The sequence below is a fragment of the Theropithecus gelada genome, chromosome 16, assembly GCF_003255815.1.
Source record: "Theropithecus gelada isolate Dixy chromosome 16, Tgel_1.0, whole genome shotgun sequence".
In the NCBI taxonomy this organism is placed as follows: Eukaryota; Metazoa; Chordata; class Mammalia; order Primates; family Cercopithecidae; genus Theropithecus; species Theropithecus gelada.
The window spans coordinates 25677079-25689307 of NC_037684.1; the positions used below are offsets into that span (position 1 = coordinate 25677079).

At 44.8% G+C, this 12229-nt stretch overlaps 1 protein-coding gene across 5 annotated transcripts in view; it reads left to right on the forward strand.

The window, feature by feature from the left end:
* The window catches only part of CBX1 (chromobox 1), a 33839-nt gene extending 21796 nt beyond the window's left edge, over positions 1-12043 (forward strand). For 3 of the 5 annotated variants that reach the window (XM_025363449.1, XM_025363452.1, XM_025363450.1), the window contains 4 exons: positions 5097-5273; positions 5956-6133; positions 7349-7443; positions 10520-12043. In XM_025363449.1, coding sequence (XP_025219234.1) covers positions 5134-5273; positions 5956-6133; positions 7349-7443; positions 10520-10664 — 558 coding nt within the window. In that variant the 5' untranslated portion in view covers positions 5097-5133 and the 3' untranslated portion in view covers positions 10665-12043. Of the gene's footprint in view, positions 1-5096; positions 5274-5955; positions 6146-7348; positions 7444-10519 lie in introns of all 5 variants that reach the window. The other 2 variants (XM_025363448.1, XM_025363451.1) reach the window with 2 other exon arrangements.
* The last annotated feature ends 186 nt before the right edge of the window (positions 12044-12229 follow it).

Consider the following 12229-nt stretch of genomic DNA (forward strand, 5'->3'; position numbering starts at 1 on the left):
TTGGGGGGCGTTTAGCTGGGGGGCAGTGTGCTTTGGTTTGTTTGGAGATAGGATTGCGCTCTGTCACCCAGGCTGGAGTCTGGTAGCACTATCATAGTTCATTATAACCTCAAACTCCTAGGCTCAAGCAGTCCTCCCACCTCAGCCTCCCAAGTAGCTAGGATTATAAGCACACACCACCACACCTGACTAATTCGTAAAAATTTTTTTTTTTTTTTGAGATAGAGTTTTACTCTGTCCCCCAGGCTGGAGTGCAGTGGCATGATCTCAGCTCACTGCAACCTCCATCTCCCGGGTTCAAGCAATTCTCCTGCCGCAGCTCCCTGAGTGGCTGGGATTACAGGTGCGCACCACCAAGCCCAGCTAATTTTTGTATTTTTAGTAGAGATGGAGTTTCACCATGTTGGCCAGGCTGGTGTTGAACTCCCAACCTCAGGTGATCCGCCCGCCTCAGCCTACCAAAGTGCTGGGATTATAGGTGTGAGTCACAACGCCCAGCCTAATTTGTCAATTTTTTGTAGAGAGAGCATCGTGCTATGTTGCCCAGGCTTGTCTTGAACACCTGGGCTCAAGCAGTCCACCCACCTCAGCCTCCCAAAGTGTTGGGATCACAGGTATGAGCCACTGCGCCTGGCCCAGTTACTGATTTTAGACAGTCCATGACTCACTCCTTCCTTTCTGTCTGTTGAGAAAAGGTGTTGTGGTAGCCTTGTACCTAAAGGTGATTGTCAGTTTACTTTTCCCTGTGCTATAACCAAAGACTGATAGTGAATCTTGCCACCCCTTTAACTGACAGTGAAAGGAAGCAAGCAAAGAGTAGCATGTGTTCTTGGGAGAAAACACTGCATTTATCCAAGAGGAAAGTTAGATTTTTCTTTTCTCATAAAATAACACTTGTCATTGGGCAATCAGAATTCTGAAAACCTGAAAGCGTCTCCCTCCAGGAAGAAGCACATGCCCCTAAATCATAGGCACAATAAAGCTAGCCAAGAATTAGCCAAAGATTACATGCAATCCACTGGTTAGTCTGTTTAGTAACAGAAGGAAAGGAAGACTTATCTAGAACTTTCTGTAAAAGACAACAAGGGGTTGGGTAGAGAAGGAAAGCAGAGTCTGTAGCAGTGAGTAAATGGAGAGGAGGAGTGTTGAAAAGATAGCTATATGAGCTCTTTTTTAATTTTATTATTATTTTTTTGAGGCAGAGTTTTACTCTTGTTTCCCAGGCTGGAGTGCAGTGGTGCCATCTCAGCTCACCGCCACCTCTGCCTCCGGGGTTCAAGCAGTTCTCCTGCTTCAGCCTCCCAAGTAGCTGGGATTACAGGCATGTGCCACCACACATGGCTAATTTTTTTGTATTTTTAGTAGAGGTGGGGGTTTCTGCATGTTGTTCAGACTGGTATATGAGCTCTTAATACTGATGTGTGTTCAGAGTGCAGAACTGTGTGGACAAGGGGTGGGTGTTGTCTTCAGCCACACTAAAAGGACCTCAGAAAAATTCTGTGCCACCCTGCAAGATTTCAGAATACCTTTGGTAGAAGAAGTATCTAAATTATTTATTATTAGACATTAAGCTTCAGGAAGGCAGGGAACATTTCTTATTCTCCTTAATATCTAGTATTCCACACAGTATCTAGAATTTTCTAGTTACCAAACGTTAAGTCAGCATTATTCATAGATGCAGATGTGGGAATATACTTTTATTTCTGAGACTATAAAGCATCTGCAGATGATATAGCTGATTCATAACAATGATCCTGATACATGTGAAAGGCTTATTATATTTCACGTAGTCTGTAGATGGACTCTTTTTCTTTTTCTTCTTTTTCTTTTTCTTTTTCTTTTTTTGGCAGAGTCTCACTCTGTCGCCCAGGCTAGAGTGCAGTGGCATGATCTCGGCTCACTGCAACCTCCGCCTCCCAGGTTCAAGCAATTCCCCTGCTTCAGCCTCCCGAGTAGCTGGGACTACAGGCGCCCGCCACCACACCCAGCTAATTTTTATGTTTTTAGTAGAGATGGGGTTTCACCATGTTGGCCAGGCTGGTCTCGAACTCCTGACCTTGTGATCTGCCTGCTTTGGTCTCCCAAAGTGCTGGGATTACAGGCGTGAACCACCACACCCGGCCTTGTAGATGGACTCTTTCTACATGCAGTCTGTCTGTACATGCCAGTTTTACAGTATTTAGAAAACTCAAGCAGAGAAGTAACTCTTCCTTGTCTTGGATTACCTGCCATCCAAGTAATTCTTTGGCCAGTTTTGTTGATCAATTTTGTTTCATTGATATAGCGCCATCTACTGACAGAAATTGGTAATCTTTAAGTCTTTAAGTCTGTGAGAAGTCAGAGTTGGGTCCAGTAGCGCATGCCTGTTAATTCCAGTATTTTGGGAAACCGAAGCAGGCAGGTCATTTGAGGTCAGGAGTTGGAGACCAGCCTGGCCAACATGCTGAAACCCCATCTCTACTAAATATACAAAAATCAACCGGGCCTGGTGGTGGGCGCCTGTAGTCCCAGCTACTCAGGAGACTGAGGCATGAGAATCGCTTGAACCCTAGAGGCGTAGGTGAGCCGAGATAGCACCATTACACTGCAGCCTGGGTGACAGAGGGAGACTCTGTCCCCCTCCCTCAAAAAAGTGAAATTTGGATGAAGGACTAAATAGATTTGTAAGATTTACAAGATGAAGGACTAAAATTTCAACACTGGAAAAACTCTTAGATGTTACCCAGCTTGATGATGTATTTTATAAAGGAGTAAACTCAGATTCTATTATCTTTGATAACTACAATTCTGTTTTCCCCACACTTGTTTTCCAGATTATTACAGGGTTCCAGTTTAGAATTCCATGGTCATTCTGACATTTTTGTGACTCTTCCTTAGTTTTTAGAAATAAATTGGAGGCCAGGTGTGATGACTCATGCCTGTAATCCCAGTACTTGAGGCTGAGGCGAGAGGGTCACTTGAGCCTAGGAGTTTGAAACAAGCCTAGGCAACATAGTGAGAGCTTGTCTTTACTGAAAATTTAAAAAGTTAGCCAGGCATGGTGGCATACACCTGTGGTTCCAGCTACTCAGGAGACTGAGGTAGGAGGATCACTTGAGCCCAGGAGGTCAAAGCTGCAGTGAGCCATAATTACTTCACTGCATTCCAACCTAGCTGATAGAGACGCTGTCTCAAAAAAGAAGAAAAGTTGTTAAATAAACTAAATACAGTAAGTTAACAAGAAATTTGTGAATTGTAAGTTCAATTCAGAAAAGAGTGCATAAAGAACAAGAGAACTCGGCTGGGCACAGTGGCTCATGCCTGTAATCCTAGCACTTTGGGATTCTGTGACGGGTGGATCACTTGAGGTCAGGAGTTTGAGACCAGCCTGGCCAACATGGCGAAACCCTGTCTCTACTAAAAATACAAAAACTAGCTGGGCATGGTGGCACACACCTGTAGTCCCAGCTACTCAGAAGGCTGAGGCAGAAGAATCACTTGAACCCGGGTGGCGGAGGTTGCAGTGAGCCAAGACTGTGCCACTGCACTCCAGCCTGGCTGGAGTGAGACTCCGTCTCAAAAAAAGGGGGGTGGGGCGGGGCGGGGCTTGGTGGCTCATGCCTGTAATCCCAGCACTTTGGGAGGCCACCATGGGCGAATCATGAAGTCAGGAGTTCAAGACCAGCCTGGCAGCCTGACCAACGTGGTGAAACCCTGTCTTTACTAAAAATACAAAAATTAGCTGGGCATGGTGGCTCACACCTGTAGTCCCAGCTACTCATGAGACTGAGGCAGGAGAATCACTTGAACCCGGGAGGCGGAGGTTGCAGTGAGCCGAGATTGTGCCACTGCACTCCAGCCTGGGCTGGCATGAGACTCCGTCTTAAAAGAAAAAAAAAAAAAAAAGGGCCGGGTGGGGTCATTCACGCCTCTAATCCCAGCACTTTGGAAGGCCAAGGCAGGCGAATCACGAGGTCAGGAGTCTCACTCTGTTTCCCAGGCTGGAGTACAGTCATGCGATCCTGGCTCATGACTGGCTAATTTTTGTATTTTTAGTAGGGACAGGGTCTTGCCATGTTGGCCAGGCTGGTCTTGAACCCCTGACCTCAGGCCATCTGCCCACCTCCGCCTCCCAAAGTGCTAGAATTACAGGTGTGAGCCGCTGCGCCCGGCCTTCTTTGAGTTTAATGCAGTATTTTAGCTACCATGCTCTTTTACAGATTTTTTGTTTGTGTGGAGATGGGGTCTTGCTATGTTGCCTAGGCTGGTCACACACTCCTGGGCTCCAGGAATTCTCCCACTTCGGCCTTCCAAAATGCTGGGATTGCAGATGTGAGCCTGCACGCGTGGCCCTAGCTACCATGCTTTATGGTAAAAGGAGTATTGGGAGCCTTTTTAAATTACAAAGAATGGGTATAAAAGTTGTAAATGGATACACAAGAATAAAGAAGTTTGCTGTGAAGGCCAGGTGCAGTGGCTCACACCTGTAATTCCAACACTTTGGGAGGCCGAAGCAGGCGGATCACCTGAGGTCAGGAGTTGGAGACCAGCCTGGCCAACATGTAGTGAAGTCCCGTCTCTACTAAAAAAAAAAACAGGCCGGGCGCGGTGGCTCAAGCCTGTAATCCCAGCACTTTGGGAGGCCGAGACGGGCGGATCACGAGGTCGGGAGATCGAGACCATCCTGGCTAACACGGTGAAACCCCGTCTCTACTAAAATACAAAAAAAACAAATACAAAAATTAGCTGGGCTTGGTGGCACATGCCTGCAGTCCCAGCTGCTTGGGAAGCTGAGGCAGGAGAATCACTTGAACCCAGAAGGCAGAGGTTGCGGTAAGCCGAGATTGTGCCACTGCACTCCAGCCTGTGCAACAAAGCAAGACTCCGTCTCTCAAAAAAAAGTTTCGCTGTAAGATTAATTGGGGCTGTTTTATGAGCTTTCTGACTGCACATATCAGAAAACTATTGTGTATCGAATGTGAGAATAGGCCTCACACTTATTGTAAGCAGCATATAATATTATCACCTGTCATGTCTCTGGTTTTCTTACCATCCAGATATTATCTAACCAATAAGAGTGCTCCCTAATTCCCTTTTTATTTCATTTATCATTTTAGCAGCGTCACCCTTTACACCAGAAAGCTGGCGGGCACTATGGGGAAAAAACAAAACAAGAAGAAAGTGGAGGAGGTGCTAGAAGAGGAGGAAGAGGAATATGTGGTGGAAAAAGTTCTCGACCGTCGAGTGGTAAAGGGCAAAGTGGAGTACCTCCTAAAGTGGAAGGGGTTCTCAGAGTAAGTTTCACTGACACAGGTAAATGTAGCCACCAGGTGTTTATCAGGAGCCTAGAGATGTATGAGACCTCCAGTGCTGTGATGGAAACTGTGTGACTCAGTCCCCACCTTCATGGCTTATTGTTTAATTAGGAACATGGCCTACTGCTTGTAATACAGAGCAGAATGACTTCTTTTTTAAAGTTCTTTCTTTTGAGACAAGGTCTCGCTCTGTCACCCAGGCTGAAGTACAGTGGTGCAGTCATAGCTCGCTGCAGCCTCAACCTCCCAGGCTCAAGGTATCCTCCCACCTCAGCCTTCTAAGTAGCTAGTACCACAGGCATGCACCACCATGTCTCACTTAGTTGCCCAGGTTTGTCTAACTCCTGGCCTCAAGCAGTCCTCCCACCTGGGCCTCCCAAAGTGTTGGGACTACAGGCGTGAGCCACTGTACCCAGCCCATAGTGATTTCTGAGAAATATTGTGTGTGGCTATAGACCGATTTAAATTGACAAATAAAAGTCATTTGCCTTTGAAGGAAGCCAGTTTCTTAGCTTTCTATTTATACTAAAAAGCCTCCCCATTCCCCAAGAAATTTCAGCTTTTCCATGGACGTCTGAGCTCTTGTCCTCTTACAATTATCCTTAGTATGATTATACTTATTTTGAGTGAAAGTGTGACTTGCTGTGCCCTCTGGTTTCAGTGAGGACAACACATGGGAGCCAGAAGAAAACCTGGATTGCCCCGACCTCATTGCTGAGTTTCTGCAGTCACAGAAAACAGCACATGAGACAGATAAATCAGAGGGAGGCAAGCGCAAAGCTGATTCTGATTCTGAAGATAAGGGAGAGGAGAGCAAACCAAAGAAGAAGAAAGAAGAGGTAAGGATAGAAGTAAGAATTTTTACTGGCCCACAATTCAAACTACTGTCAAAGTAGTTTTGTTTTGCTTCTTCCCAGATATTAGCAGCCATCTCTTCATAGTTCTGACATCTTAGGTAGGCTAATGCCTACAAAGTGAGAGTGTACTCTCATGAAGCCACATGATCTCTTACTTTTTTGTTTGTTTGTTTGTTTGAGACGGAGTCTCGCTCTGTCGCCCAGGCTGGAGTGCAGTGGCCAGATCTCAGCTCACTGCAAGCTCCGCCTCCTGGGTTTACGCCATTCTCCTGCCTCAGCCTCCCGAGTAGCTGGGACTACAGGCGCCCGCCACCTCGCCCAGCTAGTTTTTTTGTACTTTTTAGTAGAGACGGGGTTTCACCGTGTTCGCCAGGATGGTCTCGATCTCCTGACCTCATGATCCGCCCGTCTCGGCCTCCCAAAGTGCTGGGATTACAGGCTTGAGTCACTGCGCCCAGCCAATCTCTTACTTTTTATCCATGGTACAGGAGCAGTAAATGGGATACTTGCTGGGGACAGATAAAAGGGCAAGTGAATTCATTCTTGTAAAAAACGGTTTTCAATGTTTAATCATTAAAGGTGTGAGGTAGCTATTTTGACTTAATCAGTACCTTAAAGTAAGTTGTTTTTTGAGAGTGAAGAGATAGGTGTAAACATTGATTTTGCTTGGGCTGTATGTCCCTTTTCACATATGGGAAAATCTCATGCGCTTCAGACATTGATGAATAATCACTCCAAAGAATTCTAACCGCTCTCTTACTTTGAGCCAAGGTATTGGTGAAATATTGGCAAAAAAGTTTGTGTTTGGGCCAGGCACAGTGGCTCACACCTATAATCCCAGCCCCTTGGGAGGCTGAGGCGGGCGAATCACAAGGTCAGGAGATCAAGACCATCCTGACTAAATGGTGAATCCCCGTCTCTACTAAAAATACAAAAAATTAGCCGGGTGTGGTGGCATGCGCCTGTGGTCCCAGCTCCTCAGGAGGCTGAGGCAGGAGAATTACTTGAACCCGGGAGGCAGAGGCTGCAGTGAGCCGAGATCGCACCACTGCACTCCATCCTGGGCAACAGAGATTCCGTCTCAAAAAAAAAAAGAGAAGAGTTTGTGATTACATTAATCAGAGACACAGGAATAGTTCCAAGTCTAGATAATAGTCCCATATAGATAAAATTGTTCTACCAATCTTGTTTTTACAGTCAGAAAAGCCACGAGGCTTTGCTCGAGGTTTGGAGCCGGAGCGGATTATTGGAGCTACAGACTCCAGTGGAGAGCTCATGTTCCTGATGAAATGGTGAGTCGGCCAGTGGCTTTGTGTGGTTGTTTTTTTTCTTCTCCCATTGGTTTCATGCCAGAGGAAAAGAGCTGGACCTTCGAAATTCCAATCACCCAAGTGTGAAATTAAGATGGCATAGTCCTTCGATAGTGACCCTCGGCCTGACTGCCAACCTGGACTCATGAGTTACAGGTAGGAGCCCTTAGGAATCCTAGGTCTTTGCCCATATTTTTAGGACAATCTAGAGTGGAAAGAGTGTGGGAAGGAATTACATTTCATTACGGTAAATAAAAGGGGAAAAAATGAAATGTGATTGGACCACCCTCTCTTTCTACCACCTCCTTAATAAAGATGAGGCTGGCCCCAGAATCAGAAACTCTGCTAAATTCTCAGGGTTAGGAAAGAATTTGTAGTTCTTCCTTTTGTCCTTAATTGTTGGATCCTTTTCAATTTGTGCAGATTCTACAATTACAGGATCAGCCAGCAGGGGTCAGCAAGGCTCCTTAACTGCTATTAAGCATAGAGCAAGCCTGCTTTTTTCCATTATGAGTATAAATACCAGTGATAGTAACACTCCATGAAACAGCCTAATGAAGATAGTTATCCCAGCAATCTCTGTAATTTTCCTACTCTGTCAAAAGAAGGCCATTCTTCTATTTCTTGCTCATTCTCCCCACAAAGTGGATAGCAATCATTGTATTTAAAGTTAGGAAGGAATAATTCTAAGCCATTGCCAATGAAGGCAGCATTCTACAAACTTTGTCCTTTAAAATACACACACACACATACAATGTCTGTGGAGCTTTGTCCTTTTGTCAGTCCAGAACTTACTCTGAAACTTGTGTCTGTACTAATATCTTATTTTACAGTATGGCTGGAGGGGCCTAACTTTAGCACCACTGAAAGCCAGAGTCACAACTACCTACCTTATTCTCTTCCTATGTATTCCTTAGGCGGTTACTGAAGCTGCCCCTCTTTTAGCTGATTTATTGTTAACCTATAGGAGAAAAGTTCATTTTTAAGGTGCTGCTTATGGGGTGGGAGAAGTTACACCATGAGTTACTCAGTCTAGCTAGAATATACTTTTTCTGCATGTGACCCGTGTGAGTTACAGTAGTATCTCCATATTGCTTAAGATTTGCACTCCTTTGGTTGACTTACTACTATCTTTTTTTTTTGAGACAGAGTCTCGCTCTTTCGCCCAGGCTGGAGTGCAGTGGAGCGATCTCAGCTCACTGCAACCTCCGCCCCCCGAGTTCAACGATTCTCCTGCCTCAGCCTCTCAAGTAGCTGGGATTATAGGCACGCGCTACTATGCCTGGCTGATTTTTGTATTTTTAGTAGAGATGGGGTTTCACCGTGTTGGCCAGGCTGGTCTCAAACTCCTGACTTCAGGTGAACCACTGCACCTGGCCGACCCACTGCTGTCTACAGGTTAAAACTGGATTTGACTATAAGACCAAGTACATTTTAAAAAGTTATTTTACTGGAGAATAGAGATTTTTGTATATTTCCAAAAGTAGTAAATATTTCTAGGGAGTGAAATGACTGAATTTAACTCAATGCGTGTTGTTCAGCTGTTAGCAAATGGCAGCATGCTTCAGATTCCCATTTCCCTCCCATTCTCTTGGGTCCATTGTTTAAAAACATAGATTATCAGCTTACTCTTCTGCTCCATGGGACTGTGTGGCTCTGGTTTCCTGTTGTTGAGGTTTTGGAGATTTGGGGTGGTGCTTTGTCAGAGATCACATCAGGTGTCTCCTGCTTGCCTTATGCTACTGCTTCTGTCTAGGACATGCCTAGTAACCTGAAGACAATAGTTTTTGGGGTTTTTTTTTGTTTTTTTTTAAATGAGACAGAGTGTCGCTGTGTCACCCAGGCTGGAGTGCAGTGGGGTGATCTATGTTCACTACAACCTCCACCTCCCAGGTTCAAGCTATTCTTGTGCCTCAGCCTCCCGAGTAGCTGGAATTACAGGCACACGCCACCATGCCTGGCTAATTTTTGTATTTTTAGTAGCAATGGGGTTTTGCCATGTTGACCAGGCTGGTCTCGAACTCCTGGGCCTGCCCACCTTGGCCTCCCAAAGTGCTGGGATTATAGGCATGAGCTACTGCTCCCGGCCTCAGAGTTTACTCCTAATTCCCTTATAATGTGTATGATTTTCAAATTTTGAAAACATTTTAAAATTTAGAAAAATACAGCTCCCTCATTTCCTACCTCCCAATGCTGAAACATCATTTCAAAGCACCTGGAAGTTGTGTGAGGATAGCATTTGGAAGTGTCAGTGTAATTACGATTATGCAAAAATGTGTCCACCTTCATTTGCTCTGGCCAATGCCAGATGTGGTATTTAATCCTATTACAGGCCGGGCGTGGTGGCTCATGCCTGTAATCCCACTTTGGGAGGCTGAGGCAGGTGGATCACCTGAGGTCAGGAGTTCAAGATGAGCCTGGCCAATATCTTTAGTAAAGATGGCAAAACCCCATCTCTACTAAAAATATAAAAATTAGCTGGGCGTGGTGGTGTGCACCTACAATCCTAGCTACTAGGGGAGGCTGAGGCAGGAAAATCGCTTGAACCCAGGAGGCGGAGGTTGTGGTGAGCCAAGATCACGCCACTGTACTCCAGCCTGGGCAACAGAGTGAGACTCCATCTCAAAAAAAAAAAAAAAAAATCCTATGACAAAGCCAGGATTTCTCCGTGGGTTCTTATCAGCTGGGATATGGCTTTTGGAGGAGTGTGGTATCTTCTCTTCCCTCAGAGAATCTAGATAGCCTCTCTTCCTTCAGAGAATCTAGAGAGTCATGCTTTTGGGGGCCTTGCCCAGATGTTCAGATGTGATCGGTTAAGTCCATTGACCTTACTTTTGACATACACGAATCCCGAGAGGGAATTTTCAACAGGAGAGGATGTCACTCTGAGGATGTCACTTAACATAAAATTGCCAGTAAATGCTGCTTGGGCCACATTTTCGTTGTTCCCTAGCCAATTTTATAAAATTACTATTTTTAAAGCACTATCCCCTGGGTTAGTGCTTAGGATAGACCACCAGCACCTGATCTCAAAGTCTCTCTTTGCTTTATTCTGCAGGAAAAACTCTGATGAGGCTGACCTGGTCCCTGCCAAGGAAGCCAATGTCAAGTGCCCACAGGTTGTCATATCCTTCTATGAGGAAAGGCTGACGTGGCATTCCTACCCCTCGGAGGATGATGACAAAAAAGATGACAAGAATTAACGCTCCTGAGTACCAGCCCCTGTCACATCTGACTGGGTTTCAAGTGGGAAGGGAAGGAGTTCTACTTGTCTTGACACCATAGAGGTGGCTTGAGAAGATGTCCTTTGAAGAGCCAGTATAGTTTCTGTGCCCTGCAGCAGCCCAAGTGCTTTAAAGCCGTTTCAAGCTGTATAGTTTGCACACCCATCCCAGTGGAGGGGAAAGGGGATAAGTGTTTCAAGGCAACCTTTTCTGCACTTTGCTGAGAAAAGCAAAGGGCCTTCTATGAAGGACAAAACTTGCAGAATTGGGTGTGTGGGAGAGCAAAAAAATACTGTAGATCTTCAAAGAGCATCTCCACAACCCACAGCCTTCTTCCCAATAGTGTTAACTCTGCATTTTTACAACGTAGCATGTGTGTAGTCTTTGGCTATTACTGGTGTATTATTTGGGGGAGGGATGGGGAGGGGAGAAAGGGAGATGGGTAGCATCACTTTGATTAACATTTGGGGCCTGATAGGGGAAATGGTGAAGCAATGGAAAAGAACAGACAACTAATGATTTGCTTCTATGTCCAGAATATTTTACCTTAAAAAAAAAAAAAGTCATTGGCACCATAAATAAGGACTGTGAGAGACTGTTTAAAAGCTGTGAATGTCTGAAACCTATAAGCCAAGGTGTTCCCTGCCTAAACTTATTGCTGTTCCCACAAAGGACTAAGCCAGTTCATAAGTTACCAAAGTTGCCATTTTGGAGATGGAAATTGATGAGGAGGGAAAGTCTTTTATTGGAGAGTATACAGTACAAGCAGATCATTCTGTCTCAGAGGTGCTAATAAAATTAGAAGACCCTTTCTTTTCCAGTAACGAAGTTATAAATATCAGCTTGTTCATCCAAGCCACTGGCTGAGGTGTTAGGGAAGAGGAAGAGGGTGGTAGAGGAGATAAGACAGTAGGGAAAGACAAGGGCCCGTGCTCTTAGTGGGGAAACCTCTTGGAGCCGTTCTCTTTTTTGAGCTTTGAACTCTGAAACCATTGTTGGCTTCAGTCACTGACAGCACAAGTTTCACTGAATTGATCTAAGAGTTTAGTGATTTCAAAAGCCTTGGTCTCAGGAGAAGATGAAACTTCCATATTGGGCAGTGGTTCACTTTAAAACACACACACACACACACACACACACAATTTTTTAAGAAATCCTAAGAAGTAACTGATACCCAAAATGCTCTGTCTTGAGTCATGAGATCCATCAGTTCTTGATATTGTCTAGACTTGCATCTAGAGCTACATTGTAAAATCCTTTTAGGCATGTGTTAGATTTCTGTGTAAACTTTGTTTAAATGTAAACTTCATACTACACTGTCAGTTTTTGTCTTAATAAAACTATAGATTTATAATCCCCGATTTCTGTCTTAAGTCTTACCAGGAACTCTTCTTGCCTTATAGGTTCAGCCTGTTGGAAATGGCTTCCTCACTTGGATGGTTTTATTTCTTGAACACTGTAGGCTTGAAAATCTAGTGTCTGGCCTGAATCTTTAAGTGGTCGCACCATATTAATTTAGTAAATACTTAATAGGCATTTATCAG